The sequence below is a fragment of the Aulonocara sp. 'chitande type north' Nkhata Bay genome, linkage group LG18, assembly GCF_057382095.1.
Source record: "Aulonocara sp. 'chitande type north' Nkhata Bay isolate Kocher_YH1m ecotype deep benthic linkage group LG18, A_spYH_male_GT1.1, whole genome shotgun sequence".
NCBI lineage: Eukaryota > Metazoa > Chordata > Actinopteri > Cichliformes > Cichlidae > Aulonocara > Aulonocara sp. 'chitande type north' Nkhata Bay.
The window spans coordinates 6,281,635-6,302,791 of record NC_141361.1 but is presented as its reverse complement, the minus strand read 5'-3'; the positions used below and the strand labels follow the sequence as shown (position 1 = coordinate 6,302,791).

At 40.5% G+C, this 21,157-nt stretch overlaps 1 protein-coding gene across 3 annotated transcripts in view; it reads right to left on the bottom strand.

The window, feature by feature from the left end:
• Positions 1-21,157, bottom strand: part of larp4b (La ribonucleoprotein 4B) — a 53,952-nt gene that overhangs the window by 16,104 nt on the left and 16,691 nt on the right. For 2 of the 3 annotated variants that reach the window (XM_086271613.1, XM_086271614.1), the window contains exons 3-7: positions 11,690-11,843; positions 6,665-6,829; positions 5,780-5,858; positions 3,243-3,379; positions 1,829-1,932 (exon numbers count right to left, since the gene is read on the bottom strand). In XM_086271613.1, coding sequence (XP_086127739.1) covers positions 1,829-1,932; positions 3,243-3,379; positions 5,780-5,858; positions 6,665-6,829; positions 11,690-11,843 — 639 coding nt within the window. The remainder of the gene's footprint in view (positions 1-1,828; positions 1,933-3,242; positions 3,380-5,779; positions 5,859-6,664; positions 6,830-11,689; positions 11,844-21,157) is intronic. The other variant, XM_086271615.1, reaches the window with a different exon arrangement.

Below are 21,157 nucleotides of genomic sequence, written 5' to 3'. Positions count from 1 at the left end.
ACATGTTTATTTTCAATAGAATCTGCAATCAGAACAGCTGCCCCCTGCTGGTCATAAGACGGCACTTTGTATTGACGTCACGCTTCAGACCTGGAAGCTTCCTCCATCTGTCATTATTGTCTAATGGCAGATTAGATCAGTCTTTGCTATATGTGAATGATTTCATAGGTGGCCTCTTGTTGGCACAGCTTGCACCGTGGGAAATAAACTACACAAGTGCTGTATTAGTTTAACCTGAAGCAGCTTCATTCAAAATTACACCTTGAAGCAGAGAATGTGTCCAATATTAAGGCTATTTTCCATTTTCCAACTGGTTCTTCAAGCAGCCAGATTCACCTTCTGGTTTTGTTTTGTCATTATTATTATTATTGAACTCCACAGAGTACTAGTTTACACATTCTCTTAACAAGCAAAACAAAACCCCCCTTTTTTTTTTTTAGCTGCGTCATGAAGTGCATCACAGAGAGCTGCACTACTGGGCGACCCCTTGTTGCTTCTAGAGATGCTTATAATTTTTGGCTGTTTGATGAATTTACTTCATATCTGCCGTAAAGACATCAGGAGACACTACAAGCATGTTTTCCAATTTCTTCTCTCTGTGGGTGCAAAAAGCTTTAAAGAAGCCTTCACAAATTCCCGCAGGTTAAACTGGACCAAAGGTACATTATTACATTTAATACTCGTAAGATTTAGACTACAAACAACCCATAATTGAATAAGCTGCAGAAAACCACGTTTCGCTGCTCCTCTCTCTATATTTCACAACTAAATATGATGCTCTGAGCAAAATAACTAGTGTACTTTCCAGTATTAAGGAAATATGGGGAATGATGTGATAGAAAAATATTGTTTATATGAGCAGATCTGTTTGACGTGGACTTTCTGCAGAGCTGAAAATGCACCGCTGTGATAACAGTCATTAGCTCGGAGTCAGCTGAACTGAAAATGTTCTGTCAGGCTGGGGCAGATAAGAGAGTTACTGATATTACACAAGACCTCTGCAAATGTTTTACCGTCACTGCTCGACAGGAAAATGCTTCTCAATAACCTCAAAATGCTCAAAATGTGTGGTTTGTGGTGTTTGCTGGGAAAGGACGGGTCATGACTGGATAAAATCCTGACTTTGCATTTTGGAAAGGTGAGGTGTCTACCTTAAATGTCTACTCTCTGGTCTCCTTTGGAGTCATACCACCTCGTTATCATGGTTTAATTAGCTTAATGTGTAACAGTGACAGCATTCTGCAGACTCAGCTTTAAGCATAACAGAGATTGATTTAAAAAATATCCAAGAACACGACATAAAACACACCAAATCCTAAATAAATCAAGGATACGTGTAGAGTTACCTGTTCAGGCACATATGATAACTAAAAAACTAATTATGGTGACTGAGGCATAAGAATTCACTATATTAAGTTATGCATCCTAACAGAAACATTAAATAATTCAGAGTCTGTCGACTTCATCCATGTTTGAACTTCATTAGCAGAATATTTCCCCTGAATTCAGAAATGAGTAAAATATTAAAGAAGAACTAAATTTAATTAACTAAAAGCAAACATTTATCTACTTGCATTTCTATTTACAATCCCAGTTTAACTACTGGGACTGTAAATAGAAGACCTTCTAAACAAATGTGAACAGACCATAAAGGCAAACTATCAATCAGACACCCAGACCAGACTGGCGTCTACAGTGTACATAAGCTATGCTTGTGTTCTAGGCGTGAGCCATTTCCATGGAATAATAATGCTTCTAGTGTTTGTTGACTCATGACAGTAGCGTCAAATGACAGACGTGTAATTGGACATCCTGTTTCGGCACTGACCTCTATGGGCGTGCTCTCTGGAACCTCTCTGAGGATCACGATGCAGCGGTTCTGATTGGGTCGCACCTTTTCCCCCTTCTCATCCACCTGGACCAATGGCAAAGCTGCAGGAAGCCATAAAGAAAAGGTGTTATGGGCCATTTCAGGAAGGATCAATCAGTACATCCCACCTAATAAGCCCTTCATAATCAGCTAGTTTATTACGTACAATAACTTTCACAGATCTAATGAAACCTTGCAAAATGTTCACCTTCAAACTATGAAACGTTTCCTGGTTATGTGTCCTGAAGGAACTCACAGGTGGGCTGAAATTCTGTGTGATCTGTCAATCTGTTTCTGAAGATTTTCTTTTTCTTTTCTGTGAACTTAAAGGCTGATATCCACTGTTTTGGCCACTGGTCCAAAACAGTCAGACCACAAATCTACTTTCTGGATGCATTTTGGTGCACGACTCCTCTAACAGACTTCTATTTTAACATGTGCAGATGTGACTAGACTCTGTGTGTAACAGATATTAAAAGTGCTTTTCAGGCTCTGAATTTCATGTGGGTACCTCCTGTATTCACAAAATTACGAGGACTCAAATATGCTGGAAAAAAATAATGCAAATTAAATACTGACTAATCTTGCAGTTTTACTCTTATTTTCTATGACAGACACTCACACACACACCAGAGTGTACAACAGTCTCATATTAAATATGAACAAAGTCTAAAATGATGAGGTCAGAGTATTTAACTCCTATGCGCCCAAAGCTCCAGCTATGATCTCATAGCTGGAGCTTTGGGCACAGCAGCCCCATCCACCTGTTTGTGAGGAGCAGCCAATCAGGAAAAAAGTTGTCTTAAATGCAGGGGAAGGGAGCTAAAAGAGACTGTTTCAGACAGGATGGACGGGGGCTGCACTCAGGCTTTGTATAACATAGATAAATATGTAAAATTTCTAATCATGGATGCAGGACCTGAAACTGGCCAAACGGGTGATCTGTAAATTACAAGCAGTTTCATACTTGAACATCTTCAGAAAAAAATATTAATGCAAAAAGCCTAATCGCAGCGTAATTACATGATGGTTTATTTACAGTAACCTGATTAAATTCAAATATAAAACTCTTGGCAGTGTACAGATCAATGAGCCATTAAATAAAAAGGCCTCCAAGCTAGAAAGGATTAATTTAAGCAGTAAACTAAGTACGAGCACAAATCAAACACAAGTAGGTAAGACTCTGCTGGATGCACTTTAACGACCTCTCCTGGGAAATCAACTCCAACCACATGCTGATAGAAATTCACTCTGATAAGGTTTTCTTGACATGCAGCTCGTTCAGGTAAACAAGCACAATGACGAGTTCTGATTGAACTCCAAGAAAAATAACTGGTGCATAAAACTGTGACTTTGAAAGCATGTCGCTCACATCGTAAGATGTCCACAATCAGCTCCACGTCCGTGCTGAGCTTTTTGATGTGGTCCAGGTTGGCCACCGTCACAATTGGCACATATTGGTCACTGTCCATTTGGGAGATGAGGTACATGTCACTGGCCAGATTCTCCCTGCCAAACGGAGACGCAGACAGGAGAGGTTAGTTAGACTTTCATGGTGTAGGTGGCAAAAGGTGCAGCAGTGAAAACAAACTTCATTTTCTCTGATAAACAATTCTGTGATTAGCACCCACAGCTGCTCTTAAATAAGAGCGACTCTTACACGTGTAATAAACATCAGCTTTGCTGAGGGTGACACTGCATCTGAATCGCTGCTCTTCTGGTAACAAGTGCACCTTTTGAAACTCCTTCAGTTTACAGCTGTTGCACATTTGGCTGCTTTGCTTTTGCAACTGTGAGATTTTTCTCAAAAGAATGCACTGTAGGTGTGTATGGTCCAGTATTTTGTAACCCAGCAGTAGTCTTTTGGTTTCTATAGCTTCTTGTTTTCATATCTGATCAGTTTTGGGGTTTTTTTTTCTTTTAACTTCCACTGTAGTTTTGGAGAAGCTAACAGTATGCTATTGTTGTTGGCTTGTTCCAAGTTCACAGAGAGGAGAAAATGAAATGAATTTTTCAAGGCCTCAGTTCCTTTCAAATCAGCAGCTAAGCCACCACCACCGCAGAGGCATTCAAAAGTATGAAATAAGGCTTTCATTCAGACTACGCCTGACGCCCACACCCAAAGGGAGAGAGAGAGAGAGAAGAGGCCTGATCGGTATCAAAAACAATACATAGTCTTCCAGTACACTAGCTGCACACACACATTTAATTATTGATGGATTTAATAATTCTTTTAGCGCATGAACAATGATGTTGGAACATATATAATTACCATCACACCTCCCAGTACGACCGAAAATATTAATTTACTCTGACAAAGAGAGAGGGGGAATAAAAAAGCAGAATTCCCATGAACCCTGTACGGACGGACGGACGGACGGACGGACGGACGGACGGACGGACACACACACAGCTGATTCAGTGTACAAATGCTCCACGAAGGCACCCTGAGACACCACTTTTGGATCTTGTCGGCCGTTTGTTTTGTTTTGTTGCGTCATACAATATGACATTCACACCACTGACCATACTGACTTCACCCACCACTGTTTAAGTCTTCTCTTTTATGGTTATTTTACTTTAATAAGCCTTAATTGGAATGAGTGTGTGGCCCAGTTTGTGACAGTCCGAATGAGCAGTGTTACAACATTCAACCCACAGAGCTTAAGTGTCCCTCCAACAAAAAGGTTGAAACACACAAAATCCACACAATTAGGAGGCAGTGCTACGACCCAGTTGGAGTGGGAGAAAATGTTTTCCTAGAATTAACAGCAGCCCTTGTTAACGCCGTCACTGTAAATGTAATCAAAACCTAAAAGTCATGGTCAAAAAGCTTAAACATCATTGGTCACAGGCTTGTTTTAAACAAGGAAGGTAGAAAGAAAAAAGCCCCATCTTGCTTAATTTTCTAAATTAAGAAGATTTCTTGTAAACTTTGCCTCCGGCTGAAAGCAGCCGTCCCCTCTCTTACTAGCAGAGATGTCCGAGTCTACAGAGGAAGGCGGATTCATTTTTAACCTTTAGCTTTCAGATTACTACTACTAATACCACTAATAAAGAGAACTATAATATGAGATGGGTATTTGGTTAAGATTTGCAGCAGTACAATCCCCCCTCCCATGAGCAAGTATAAATGCACACTGCGCCTGTAGCTGGACACTGCACAAGGCTCATTATGGTTTAAAGCCCCATGTTGTACTTTAAAAGCAATCTCATGGGCAGTCACCGTTGTTCGAGACGATCTTAAATTCTCTAGTAGAACAAATACACACAAATGCAAATAAACAAACCACATATTAAAAGTCTGGATTTTGTCTTGATGCCCAAAACAAAATAAAATTTGGGCCCTGGGAGTAAACCAAGAGAAAACTAATAGCATATGAGAGCAAGCATAGAGCAGAAACATTTTTGTTTATGGTACAGTGGGTTTCAGGTCGTGTTCACACGTGCAGCCAGCCAACAGTCATAGTTGGGGAGTGCACAGATGCAGACCCTTGGGAGCACAGGCAGATGACAACATTTACGTCATGAAGGCTACTGTGGACGCCTGAGGTTTCACTGCCACAGAAAGTATTATTTGAGCCTAATGTGCTGATTATACCAATCAGGAACCACAGGATTCAAGGAGGCAGAATAACACATGAGTGGACTGCACACAGTCATCCACAAGTCATTGTGTTAATCACTTTCAAGTAGATGTTTTTCCTTCCAGATCTTAATCTAAGTGCTTTTCTCCATTAGCAAGTATGAAACAGCTGCTGAGCAATGATTGAAGTAGATGGGCTGAGATTTCAGCACAGTACGCCAGTTTCTCATGGATAGTTCGAGGCTTAGTGAAGGAGATGTCCCTACATTCAAAGAAAAGCATACAATTCTGGGCTGCACTGTGATATGAAGCTACTGGCTCACCGGGAAAGACAGAACTCCAGGGTCTTCTTCAGGTGCTCCCTCAAGCCCTCCTGGGGGTTGTCAGGCTGGGGATCACTGCCTGTTGATAGAGGATAAAGATTTTGGTAAAATAAGGAGCAACTAAGCTTATGTCTAATCCTCTAAACACTATCCAGACAATGAAATGGGATGTGGGTGGAGAGGGTTGTAAAATATGGAGAAGGAAAAAAAGAAAGAAGAAAAGCACCAAGTGTCGTATTTACACACAGCAAATACTCATGCAAGCTAATTTAATGTGTTGGAAGCAATGGCACGGGCGCTAAGAAACCTACTCCTACACGGTTGTATAATCACAGTCATCTTAATACCACCCATTCCTCCCTTAGCCTCGTTGTTTTTGTCAACACTTCTTTCAAGCAGAGGGCACTTAAAAAGATAAATGTCTCATAGCAGATCGTGTCTGGAACAGGTCAATGACATTTTAATGATGCAATAAATAACACATAAAACAAATACCTCTCAAGCGGTCACTGTTCTCCTTCAAAAATAAATCTACTGCCCGAGGACAGACTGTCCCTTAATATTCGACCACATTAGCCGACTGTGTTTGGTTGTAGTTCATTCTAACCTTGAGTTATCCAAGATCAGGTGAAATCAAACTTATTTAGATCCCCGTGTGATTGACGAGGCCAACACACTTAAAATCCTTAAAAGCCTTCTAATAGCCGTGCCTGTGGTATAAATGTGGACATCGTCAAGTTACTTTGTTTACAAACTTGGGTGTCCACGCCGCCCCATCAAAAATCAGCACAAAAGTATCCATGTGTAGACATGTGGATAAACACCGCTGATACACAACTACTTCAGAGCCTCCTCTGACTAACAACCAATCACTAACCAGCCCACCTGTGTGCCCTGGCTGCCCAGGCTTGGGGTATTCTGTGTAGGCTGACTCGGAGCACTCCAGAGTGACGGCGGCTGGCTCAGCCAGCATTACTGGTACCGGTGGAGGCTCATCTGGGTCGGTTAGAAGGGGCTCCTTGTAAGCCTTGTCTTCACTGGCTTCATAGCCTGTGACAATCAACAATGGGCATTATGATAATGATTAAAGGCATAAGAATATCACCAGATGTTTAAAAGGGGGGCTATGAGCATAATAGTAGTTATTTTTATTTATTTATTTATTTATTTTACATGGTTTGTAGTTCAAATTAGTTTATTGGAATCTTAAACTGGGCCTTGATCCAGCCCCTCAGCTCAACCTCTAAAACCAGCCATTTAAGGACACCCTACCTTTAAACTGTGTTGGTTCTGATTGGCTGCCCCTCCAGCTACAGAAGGTGTGAACAGCAGGTGGGTGGGGGTGATATCATACAGAGTAGATACTCAGTATTTAGATCAGTCTGAGTGTTTGGCTCACACTGTTTACATGACAGATGCTCTCATCATTTGAAAATTTGATTTGATTAATATGAACATATATAGCAGAAGATAAGGAAAAGCAAGAAAACAGCTCCAATGTGAATTGAGAGCAGTGTCCTTTTTAAGTTCTAAGTGCCGAATTTCCAACCTTGTCCCAGTTCAGCAACAATACACCTGTGCAATGACAAATGGACATTATTACCAGAGGCAATCTGAAGCATCTGGCCTGGCACATAAACTCAGCCTTTTCCTGATTAAGATGCAAAGACCATCATTCTGAACGCTCTTTTCCTTTTAGAGCACAACAGATCTTATAGAAATACACAATGATAATGTGAGCAACTTAAATAATGAATAATTATGAATCATTAAAGGCTGGGCAAAAAACTAATGTAATTCCAAAATAAAACCTTTTCTACAGCACTAATTACATCTAAACAAAACAAGTATTGCCTTTAAAACAAATGATCCATCTTAACATAAATGTAAATATTGCACTACTGGTAATATTGTACTAATAACAGTACTAACAAGTGTTTTTTTGGTCCATTATGCAATGATAAATACATTTACTGGAAATGTTTCTCAAATAAACTGTACCAAGAAAGAAACTGTATATTTTGTGCTACAGACAAACACCATTTCTGGCTGTAGCATAGCAATAAGCCTAGCAATAAATCCTGAGAATTAGTGCTGTGGATTTCATTTACACTGAATTAAAAACAAAGTGGGTATGAAGGCAATGTCGAGTCAACAGCAAATTAAAATGAAAACAGATCACAAAGGAGAGATGTGCCAGAACAGAATGAAACATGATAATATACTAAAACCAGAGAAAAATTACATTCAGGTAATTAAGCACATAACCATTTATTAAAACAGTATTGGGACAAATTTTAATACTGGGTTAAACAGTGTGGGACTAGTAATGCCATCGTATTCAAGAGCATTTTCCTCTTAATTTGTGTTTGAGGGTTTTAAGCAACCTCCATCAAATCACAGTGCCGGCAATTTTCCTTAAGGTCTGGCTAAACTCTCTTCAGGGTGCTCTATGGAAATACTCTGCACATGACTGAACGGTACAGTGACTTAAACTGAAAACAGTTCATCTACTCAGAGCCGTGTCCCCCGTGGGAAATGGTTCGTTTTATCTTTTAGATTCGTTTCAAACACAAAAGACTTGGCAGGAGCATAACAGCGACCATAACAGCACAGCACAAAGGCCACTTCACAGATAAAAATAAAAAAGTAAATCTTTTAAGAGAGTGAACTCTCTGATTGGAAGTAATCCGTGGGAGGTTCAGTAAACGTTGCATCCTTTGAACTTGGTGGCTGTACTGGTGAGGCACAACTTTTACTTTAAAGGGAAACGTTTCCAATTACTTTCCACTTTTCAAGTTTCAGTAAAGCTTGGTGAGGAAAATCTAAGTATTTCCAGACAAGTTTGTGTTTTCCATGGAAACTACAGGTGATTTCAGCAACCTGCTGGCAACCAAAACAATCACAAGGTGGTTTTGCAACAGCATTTATTACCATTTTTAAATGGTCAATCTCCAGCAACCACTCGCTAACTGGTTGAGGATCACATTCTCTAGTGGCCGGAAGCTGTGATGAGGTCACTAAACAGTCTCTAGGCCTGTGGGACGTCTGTTCAAATCCTCAGACCTGCTTACTCTTTCAAACTTCAGCACAAAGCACACCGCAAAAGTGAAAATAAACACAGATGTGGCTAACTAGAAGCGACAAGTGATCGAGTCCTCCAGACAAGGGTCTTGTGAAGGAGCCTACGAGTCCACATGCCTTTGCTAAATACGTTCACACGCTGCTTCTGTGAGTGTCATCTGTCTTAATTTAGCACATCACTCCCAGCAGTCTCAGAAACCATGCTGTTATTTATTAATAAAATATGAACGATTATAATGGGGAAAGCACCGTTTCATCGTCTAGGCAACGAATGACACCCACCCCAAATTTGAATATTTGAAAATCTTGACCTTTACTTTTGAAGTCACGTCCACATCAGGCAAGTGTGAAACATAATGGTGAATACTCAAACATCAGAAAAACTGCTAACCCATGAGTGTCAAACATTGGGCCTGTGGGACAGAATGGGAACCCCTAACTAAACCATTACTGCTGATACGTAGCACATACGTTTTTAATTTTTAACTACATTTTCATTTTTTCCATTTCACGGCCTTCTAAGTGAGAAAGGCATCGCCTACAGTCTGAAACGCAGCACCAAGGTCAGTAAGTAAAAGATGAACCATTAAATAAAATAAGTTCCTGTTTTTCATCATCTGCCATATAACTTTCAGGTTGTTTTTTGTTTTGTTTAAACAATGGGTCCACAGTAAATGAAGGACCCAAGTTTGAAGTCAATATGAAAGTAAAAGGAAAAACAGGTGACAGGAGGGCTGTTGAATGATAATAAGTGGCTTAAATTCATAACCTTTAATAGTCCGTCTTTGTTTGTCGACAAAGGAATCAGAATAAGCTTCCATGTGCATGTAATGGTTTAGCATACTGACAGTGAATGGGGACATTAGAGGAACCAGCCAGTATCATGACTAAATCACTGTTACCACTGCAGGCGTGGTGTGAATTTTCCGTCACAGACCACTACATGCATGGCCCAACTGCATTAAATCAGCAGTGCTCTGTAATAAATTTTCCATAAATGTCTTTGCGGACGTGGAAGATGAAGTAGGCCAGGACGTCAGTGCGCGTCAAACTGAGACTAATCAATAATTTCTGTTTCACCACCATGTCCTTGTTGCCTCTGTGGCTAAACTTGGCTCAGCACATTGAAGCGAGTGATTACTGTCATTTACAAAGAAAGACGGGTGACTGGAGCTGGAATATTCATAACTCATTCTAGATTGAGTATGAATGATTAAAGGGGTGTCTCCTGTGTGGTGGGAAAAGGGAACCAGAGTGGACAAAGCAGCTTTTTACACCAGACTGTGCCGTTTGTCACTACTCGATTATTACAGACTTAGCAAGCAGACTACATGCCAACATTTCACTTTCTTTTCTACACCTCAGCTTCAGATTAGCTGTATACTATTTTCAGTTTCTCCGCATTACATTAATAAATTAGCTGCTGGCTATGTTCACCTGCTTCATGCTGCCACAACCACCAAAACCTATAATTCTCCACTTTTTCAGGTCCAGTATTTACCTGCAACAATTTAAAGGTGCTTTTTGTAAAGACCCTCTGAAAATTGAAAACTTTCACCACATGGTGGCAGCGTTTTACCAGAAGGTTTTCATGCAGCTGATCAGCCCAACGTGCATTAAACGGACTACTTCTCATTAATGTAAATTTGTAAAAACTATTAGTTACCCAAGTCAGCACAAGTCAGCAAAATACAACAGTAATATATGAATGCTGAGCGAACACTAGCTTGAATTATGTTGGTGTCATGGTGAACACTACACTTACTCCATGTACCATCTTGTGGTCAACATGGGTGTTATGCAAGACTGCAGTTAACTTATTTGAACTTCAGTTAATATCTTGCAACACAATTTCATCTCTGTTACAGCCCAGAAGAATGGTGCTAGAGGCAGCGCAGAATCATTTTGTATTTAACGGCTACGTTCTCTGGAACAATTTTGTGCACTTTGGTTGTTTTTTTTTAATATTTAAGATTAAGATTTAAGATTCTGGGTGTCAAACATGCAGCCTGCGGTTAATACCTCACCCACCAATGACTGCCTAAGTCTAATCATCCCTTTTTTTTTTCAATGAAATACTAGCACTATTACTACGTTGTCTATGTCCAATCGTGAGAAATTACAAACCTGCACCTGAACTCCACACTAGCTAAAGAAAATGCTAAAGAAGGGCTCTGCTTGGGCTCAAACCGCCAACTTCTCACTGTGCTGCCACACGTAAATATTTTCACAATGTACTTCTGTCTGTTTAGGGACGTGTTCAACATTATTTTGCAATTATGTTGAACATGCAATAGTTTTACAGGTTAGCCTAGCTTGAAATAACACTGGGTTTGAAAGAGGACCATAATCTATAACAAGTCTGACACCCCCTGTCTTATATGGTGCCTAACATATTAGGAGTTTACCTGCATATAAAAAGGGTTTGGGCCTTCTGCTAAAGGCGTGTTTAAAAAGTGGAGTTAGATTAATTAGATTTTGGTTTATTAAATCACTAGTAATGTCACAAAAATGCACAGACTTCTATTAAGTCAGGTAACACAGTCTCTTTGCCTTAGCCATGCATTTACCAAACATGGTTATATGCACAATAAGCCACAAAGACCATTTATAGGCAGAAAAATTCCTGTTAATGCTGAATAATGATTCAATGCTATACTGATAAACCGTTTTAGAAACAGGAAACGTTTTATGTTCTTATCTATGCTCTGTATTGCGTTATTTCGATATATCTGAAATGGAGAGCAGTTATACTTTGTTTTGCACTATAGTGGCCAAAAGTCAGATTCTAAGTATATAAGAAGCCAGTTTTTGTGCATCAATGACCTTCTGGGCCGGGATCGGCCGAACTATCGCAGCCTTCCTTCCATGGCTGCAGGGCAGCAGTTGTGGTGTCGGCAGTCCCGCTGGGGTCCAGGCTAAACATGTGGTTGGCCCATGCTTTCGCATTGGGGTTGAGGTCCGAAACCTTGGCAGATTCCTGCAAAACAACAGAGCCCGATTAGAGAAATCAACTTCAGCTTATGTATGTCACCACATCAGTATATGTAGTTACTAAAAAAAAGATCAGAAATGACATTAACTTCTTGGGCATCAACTTTGACTATAAATCATACGACTGTAATCGATGAATTGTCTTTTACTAGTAAATATACACCTCACAGGTTCTGAAAGTATATTTAAAACCATGCTAACAGACTTATGTGGCCTATGTTTCATCCGTGCAATTTAAAGAACACCAACAAAGCAGTGTTTCCTATACAGATTTTATGTAGTCCAACCAGCCACATATGCTAATGTTTGCCTTGTTCACTCATCTGAATGAAAAACATAAACCACTATCCTCTCACTCTTATTCTTAAAGTTTGGTCTTGCTTTTCCCCACTCTCTGGTTCGCTGGCCACATTCCTGCTGTGGCGGCCTGTGAGACATTTTCTCCGTCTCTCAAACAAACTATTGCGTTGGACTGAAGCTGGCTACGACAGTCCGTAGTCCACTTTGCAGATCCTCTCTGAGCTAGAAGGCCACTCTAATCAGAAGAGCAGCAGGTGGAAAACTGCTTCATGCACCATATTGTTGAGTTCACCGTGTTTGCGCAGCAGAGTTAGAACAACAGCACCAGCAAAGACGAGTGGAAGTGAAGTCCACCCAGGTGATCACAGACTCTGATCTGATTATATTCCTTCAGTATTTGTCACAGAGTAAATTAAATATTTGAAGCAAGCATGGTTGTGCCTGTGTAAGTGCAAATGAGCTAACATCAAAGACCGAATCTGTAGGAAACGCTGCAACTGCTACAAATCAATCACAAGAGCCAAGCTGACATCAACCCACCCAGGTCACAGGGAAGGGAAAAAAAATAAAAAATTTCAACAAGATGGTGTCTAAGGAAATCATCAGGGTTTGCCTTCTACCCAATTAAAATCCATCATGAGTGACCCACATTATGGGGTCTCATTTTGTCAGTGACACGAGCTAATATAACAGTGCTAAAGAGAGAGAAGTGCACAAAGACTGTAGAAGCCGATTTTCCCCACATGTATTGCTTTTTAAGGCAGTTTTAAATAGGTTGCTTATTTATATTCATAAGCACAATGAACTGTACATTTCAAAATATGCCAATAAAACACTGTGGATGTGCCAGACATATTATAGCAAACAGTAATTTGGTTAAAAAAAAAAGTCTTCACAAAATCTTTCATGTCTCAACTCACATTACAGTTTGTGAGAATACCAATACTGCAAAGCCTTCTACAACAATTTTCCCTTTGCTTACTCTAAAGAAAAATACAGGGAAAGTATAAAATAAGACATTTAAATGACAGATTCACTTGCCCAGAAAAGAAGTTTCTATTTCCGGGATTTCTCTTGGCTCAAAATTGGCCTTTCGGCTGGGTGACTGTGCATGTAAGCACGACTTACTCAAGTCTAAGCATTTTCCTGGTCAAAATGTGCTTTACGATCAACTAATTTAAACCCCACATTTAAAAAAGAAAAGAACCCCTCGTTTCACTGTAATGTTTCTGTAATGCCTTCTCGACTCTTCGAAATGGTCTACGCTGAGAATCAGAAAGGCGAGCATTCATCAGTCATGTTGTACATAAGTCTCAATCGACAACAAGACTCCTCAAACTAAAAATCGTTTTGACAGGAACCAGGCTAATAAACCCCTGGTGTCTGCTGGAAATACTCACAGGATCAAAGCGGCAGTTCAGCATGCATGTCTCACAGGCTAAGAGGCTATAACCCAGAGCGGTGGTCAGAGTCAGCGTTTCACTCAACTCCTGAGGAACAGCAGGCCAGACGCTGCCTGCCGCTGGTGGTATTAGAGTCCACTGCATCCAATCCATGGCTAATACATAAAGATAAGGTCTAAGTATGTCCACCGGTGGGCAGAGGAAGGAAGTCTTCCGACCGACATTGGCTTGCCTCAGGCTCTAACCTGCGAACGTCTGAGCAAAGCGGCTGCCACCACCCCTCTCCAAGTCATCCTCGTCAAATCACAGCTACCGCCACGCTCTGCCTGCCCTCCTCCGATACAGGCTGCTGGGTTGATTCAACAAATCTGATGACAGCACTGAGGCTCGGCTGCCCCGGTGGGCCAGGGCTGACGTTGCAGAAGCTGACTGGCTGTCTCGCTCCCGTTAAGCACCCGTCTCTGCTTTTGTTTTGTCGCCGTTGCACTGAGTCATTCCCCAGGAAAAAAAAACAAAACGCTGGAGCTGTGCAGGCAGCGTTGAGTCGCACACCTGCGCTCAAATGAAATGCCTGCTCCGGTCTGCCACATGTTAAATCAACCCTGAGGCATCACTCAAATTCAGACCTCCAGAGCCTTGGCTTTAATATATTATTCTGCTAACAAGCTAAGTTGCAAAATAAAGGGCTGGGCAAACTGGTTTCTTTTTGAACATAGTAAAGGGAGGAGGAAGAGAAACAAAAACACAAGAAGATTAAGAAGTGAGCAGCAAGAGATGTTGTTCCTCAGTCGTATTTCACAAACATGGCACTACGAGATCATTCACGATGTGCCTGGCCAGACAGAGACAAATCCCCGCCTATGCTAATAATCCATCCTTCCTCCAATGTAAAACTCCCACTCCTGTCCGAGCGGCTGCCATAGAAACTGCTGCTGACATCAATGGACGTGTACGTCCAGGGCATCGCTTGACCTTTCAAAATTTTAAAATGTTCCCCTCTCTCACAGAGGAAGGAAAGGTTAGCAGCCTTTCTGATTGAGGGTGTATTTTTGGAGGAAACAGGAGAATGTGATTCATCACGAACCGTGGACAGAGATGAGTTATAGTCAGTGTCATTGGAGGGCAGCCGACGTAGCACCGGGTTTATTGCTCTCCCTCCTTGATGGAGGTGGGCTCCCAGCAGGCAGGCAGACAGAGAGACAGAGCAGACAAACCAGAGTCCTTAGGGAGGGAAAACAAAAACAGCTGAATTTGGACTAATCTGTCTGTCTGCAGACCGGAGGCTCCTCTTTCCTCTCTGACAGACAGATCTGGGGAGACCAGATGGGCCAGATGAGCACATCACAAATACTACAACATGCATCATCCTTAACAGCATTTTCTACAATATTAGACTAATTTAGCAACTACAGATTAGTTGTTTTCCCCCCAGGTCATTATTTAGACAAATTTGAACAGTTTAACCTTTTTTTATTTTTCTTTGAAACCATCGGTCTGGCAGCAGGACCATTTTACAAGCCTTCTAAACTCCTTTACCACTTGTTCTAAAGGCAAAATGTAAACAGTTTGGGAAAGACGAGAAGATGCCCTTTACAGGGATATTCTGTGTATCATGGTAGCACAAAGCATTCATAAGGTACTGTGTGAACACCAGACGGGGGAACCTAGATTTTACAGTGTGTGCTTTTTATTCAAATGGTTCCAGAAAGATGACTGCAGTCGACCTCCATCTATACGCAGTTCAGTATTCGCAGATTTTTCTGCGGAAAGTAACTCCAAATTATTTGGGGAAAATTCGCCTATTCACAGATTTTTTGATTTGACACGCTATTGGCTGGTGTTTGCAAAGCAGCCAATATAGGAGTGCCATTCATTTTCCTTCATGTTGAACAGAGTACCGCCCAGTACATCAAGGAGGAGGAGGTGAAGATAAGGAAGACTGTGGATGTTAGCTTCTGTGGTAGTGCCAAGAAGTTTTCCACGTCTCAATTATTTGCAGTTCTCAGTTCTTTGCGGGCGGTTGTGGTTCCTAACCCCTGCGAATACCAGGGTCAACTGCATTTTGTAGTTTTACAGTCAAAATTACAAAATAAGTCCACGTGGGCTGCTTGATACTGGCTTAAACTTAACTGATGCTATGTTTATTCTTAGACTAGAGGAGCTTTGTATGATCCCTAACAGTTTATTTGTATCGTCACTACACTTTACTGTAACATCATCTGATATTTGCAGTGCCGTTTTTATAAAGATACCTTATTTTGTTTATTTAGCTTTCTTGATTTTTAGATATTTTACCTTAATTATGCTAATATTTTTTTTTTAAATTTAAATCTATGCTTAATAACTAAACATATATTTTACCTTCTACTGTGCTTGGTTCGAGTGTTGGGGGTTGCTGAGGTAACTTTTAACCAGAAGTCAGCAAACTGTGGCTCAGTTAGAATTAAAACATTTCTTTAGAAGAAATGGCAATTGTGCTTATTACAGCAAGTTTCTGAACTTCTCATCTAATGCAAGCTTATTCTTTGCCTTTAAGTTCTATTTATTCTATTTATTTAAGTTTAAGTTCTCTCAGAAACGAGCCATTTAGCTCTTCTCACTTTAACGCTGCAACCTTCTTCCAGAGGAAAACAAAACTAACAGCATTATATTATTAGTCACATTTGTATAAGAACCGTGGTTCTTTAAGACGATAACTCAAAGGCAAGCCAAGTCGTAAAAGACTGATCTAAGAGATTTGTTGACGAGGCTGGACAGTGGTGAGAAAAGCAGTGGTGTGGTGTCTGTGTATTGGTGGCATTTCCCTGCTTTGGCAACAGATTTAAGAATGAGGATCTGAAATCTTTTGATATGGCTACCCAGTTGCTAAACTACATTTACACTTTTTGAGTACATCCCCTTCGGTTTCCAAAGCTGGACAACTCCTTAAAAACTAGTCTGCATTTCTGTCCCCACAGTTTTGATTACATCTGCATTCATACACAGAGCATTTTCATACCTGCATATGCAGTGAAACTGCAGCTTCTCTCTGCCGTATGACCCACTAAAAAAAATAAAAAAATAAATAAAAAAAATTTGTGAAGATTCCCGTCAGGCTCACTTTCTTTCCAGCTTGTGTCCATAATTGATTTGATTTAACATGCACAGCCAAAAATGGGTCACGCTCAATTTCTGGTCTGTTTCTGACACATATGTGCAAAGCATATGGTGTATCACTCCGTCTCTGTGTGAACGCATGCGTGTGAATAAGGAACAACACAATTCTGGTAGCACCAAATGGCTTGCACATTATTATCCATAAAACTGAGTGCTATTTTACTACAATTATATTTACAATTTGGTGTTTTACTGTTACAATTTTAAACTTACTGTATGGAGTGATAGGAGTGCCAAAATTAAATAAATACAGAAAATAATGTGTGAATTAAAATGGAAATAAAATTAATACACAATTAAACGCATAATTACTTAAAATACCAAATATTCATCCATCCACAGGACCCCAAGATGAGCAGTTTCCCTGCACAGCAAGTTGAGGCTAATGTGGGGCAGCCAGGTATCCCAGAATGAATGTCAAGCACCCTAAAATCTAAGTCCAGTTTTAAAATGGTACCGTTGCCAAAAAGTTCATTTGCAAAAGCACACCAGCATTTGTTGAGATCTCTGACCAAGTTGTGAGCCAAAGCTAACTTCAAACCAAAGCATTTTTTTAGACTACATGGTTCTTAGACCCGTCCCTGAATTTAATGGATTAGATTGACAAGTAAAACAAATTCAAGATGCAATGTAGCACCGCAACCATGAAATAATTAGAGAAACAAGTTTCAAGTAAAATCAATTTATATTTAAATGAATAGACTATGTGCACGGTAGCATATGCTACTTCCGGTGTGGAAACTCCTGTGGGGAGTTTTGTTTCCGGTGTCCTATTAGCGCCTTGTTTACGGTCCAAAACAAGTTAAGCAAATGAATGAATCAAGCGGCGATTTACATTTCTATAGATGTCTCGGGCATTTACCCAATATATCTGTAAATGATTTTCATCGACTGGTTGATATTTTTTCCCTGCGCCTCAAAGCAAAAGAGAAAAGGGATTCAAATGTTATATTTCTCAGCTGTCCCTCGGGTGTTAGGTTCTAAAAATAACCAGCGATAGGTGAAATCAAGTAGCCGATTTTATTTTTTGACGGTGCAAAACGTTTGGTGGACATCGTGGACATACAGTACTGCACTTCAGAGTCACACTGCTATCGATCGATGCAGCGATTCTGTACTGTACAGGAGAGACGTCACGGAGGAGATCGTCTGCAGCGATCAGGGCACAGGACACAATGTGACGTTTAAAAAAAAAAAAAAAATAAGCATGCAAACTTGCACTAAAAAAAAATCTGCGAAACAGTGAGGTGAAAGGTGAACCGCATTATTAGCGAGGGACCGCTGTAATTTTGAAGGTAAGTCACAACATACCCTTCGTAAATACCAATGTATAGAAACCCTTACCAGCAATCATTCATTTTTTGTGTGGCTTTTTTTCTCGGTTTGTTAACATGCTGTGTAGGTGTGTACTTGACTAGCTGATCTCGACATTATGGGGGAAACATCTGGTTTGACTATTGTTCACCTGTAGTTTGAATGCTGAACATTTGCCTGTTTAAATCATAAGACCAGTCACTATACAGAGATGTGCTTCTGAATGTGGACGATGTGTCTTCTGCTGCAGTAATGCAGTTCTGCTTGTGTTGAGCGATGTAAACAACTGATCGATCTAAACTGTTTAAACGTCAAAATTGATCATTAGATTTTTTATGACACAACAGTGGTGAGTGTTCCCACCTTCTGCTCTTTGTAACTTAACGCGATCTTTCCGTTTTCGAGTTTTGGACATGATTTTGGAGTATATCTTCGCAGTAGCGATTGACCGCCAAGTAAAGCTACCGGAAATGTACAACCCTACATCCGGTCTCAAACCAGGAAGTTAGCATTTTCTCGTGCACAGGGTCAATCATTACTGAATTATCAACACGTTTAATTAATTATTTAATCGTATTTACAAAGCATGCCTTAATATAACTGCATAGCCCAGTAGTAAGTGTTTTTTGAGATTACAAAGATACAAACTGCATGATTAATTGTTGCGGAATTTTATTCATATCTGACAGAAATGAGTGTGCAGACTAACCCGCAGTTCAATCTGAATTCTGAGGAAGTAACTGTTAACACTTTTGTTTTTTTATGTTGGTTGACGATCAAGTTTTACTTCCTGTGGGCTCAACAGTTTCACAAGCTTTAGATTCAAACCTTTGTTCAAAACTGAATTAGCTGGTAGCAGCTGGGTCATGTAGAGTCTACGGTCCTTTTAAATGCTCATTATATAAATGTGAAAGTAACCTGGCCTAAACTACAGCTCTTGTGCGTTATATGATGTGGTGCTCTCTCTTTGCTCAGTAACCTTGATATGCTGAACTGTGTGGATTTAACTGAGAGCTGTATTTTTCTTCTCTGACCACTTTTCCCACAACGAATCCCACCTGAGACCTACCCAACCATGAGGATAGTTTGCTCTTTCCTTTTCACTGCCAATCTACTTTCTAATCGTGTGCATCTGTAAATGACAGTGGGGGAAAAAAAAAAAAAAAAAAAAAAAAAAAAAAAAAAAAAAAAACACCCAGCAGGCTCTTTCCATTTCCTAATTTTGGAGCACACGGGAAAAATAACTTTTCTTCGCCTCAAGGCCATCCGCTCACTTTCTGCCCATTTCCTCAATTGTGCATTCTTTCCTTTTTGAGGTTGACTGAAGCCCAACCTGAGGAGTCAACCCCTGTGAATGCTTGTTCTCAGGTCAAGTCCCCATATTTCACCTGCACTGTACCAGCAGCAGCTATGCTTCACTGCACTGAGGAAATTCCAGTTTCTGCTACAGTAAGAATTACCATTAAGAAACAGCGAGTGTAAGAATGTGTTTTCCCTTTTAAAAACACAAACGAGCATGAGATACACTCATATCAGGGGAGTGGCTTAAAGCCCAGGAACCAACACTAGAAACACTCTGCTTCAAACCGCAGCGCTTGGATATAATTTATAAAAAATAAAAAAATAAAAAAATGCCCTCAAAAAGCACTTTGTGTTTAAGGAAACAGGTGTGACTGATCACAAGACTTTCCAGGTTTTGTTTTCATAATAGTAGGAAGCCAAAATTGTAACTGACAAATCTGGGTGTTAAGTTAGTAGCAAAAATAAATAGCATGAATAAATGTAGCACAATTAACATTTTTATCATCATTATCCTTTTTTAATAATTGTTGTAGGCCAACATTGATTGAGAACCCAGCTCAAACTGGAGCAGATGGCTGCTCCTCCTGGAGCCTGGTTCTGCAGCAGGTTTCTTTTTGCTAAAAGGGAGCGTTTCCTCCCCAATGTCGCCACGTGCTTGCTCAAAGGGAGTCGCTTGATTGTTCGGGTCTTGGTGTAATTATTGTTGGGTCTTTACCTTATAATACAAAGTGCCCTGAGGTGACTACCATTGTGATTTGGTGCTGTATAAATAGAACTGAACTGAAACTCCATTTGTTATACTAAATGAAAAACGCCTCATCAAAAAGTGCTGCAACATCTCACTTGTTGCTTTCATGATAAATACCAATATACAGTGGGGCAAAAAAGTATTTAGTCAGCCACTGATTGTGCAAGTTCCCCCACTTAAAATGATGACAGAGGTCAGTAATTTGCACCAGAGGTACACTTCAACTGTGAGAGACAGAATGTGAAAAAAAAAATTAAAAAATCCATGAATCCACATGGTAGGATTTGTAAAGAATTTATTCGTAAATCGGGGTGGAAAATAAGTATTTGGTCAATAACAAAAATACAACTCAATACTTTGTAACATAACCTTTGTTGGCAATAACAGAGGTCAAACGTTTACTATAGGTCTTTACCAGGTTTGCACACACAGTAGCTGGTATTTTGGCCCATTCCTCCATGCAGATCTTCTCGAGAGCAGTGGTGTTTTGGGGCTGTCGCCGAGCAACACGGACTTTCAACTCCCGCCACAGATTTTCTATGGGGTTGAGGTCTGGAGACTGGCTAGGCCACTCCAGGACTTTCAAATGCTTCTTACGGAGCCACTCCTTTGTTGCCCGGGCGGTGTGTTTTGGATCATTGTCATGTTGGAAGACCCAGCCTCGTTTCATCTTCAAAGTTCTCACTGATGGAAGGAGGTTTTGGCTCAAAATCTCACGATACATGGCCCCATTCATTCTGTCCTTAACACGGATCAGTCGTCCTGTCCCCTTGGCAGAAAAACAACCCCATAGCATGATGTTTCCACCCCCATGCTTCACAGTAGGTATGGTGTTCTTGGGATGCAACTCAGTATTCTTCTTCCTCCAAACACGACGAGTTGAGTTTATACCAAAAAGTTCTACTTTGGTTTATCTGACCACATGACATTCTCCCAATCCTCTGCTGTATCATCCATGTGCTCTCTGGCAAACTTCAGACGGGCCTGGACATGCACTGGCTTCAGCAGCGGAACACGTCTGGCACTGCAGGATTTGATTCCTTGCCGTTGTAGTGTGTTACTGATGGTGACCTTTGT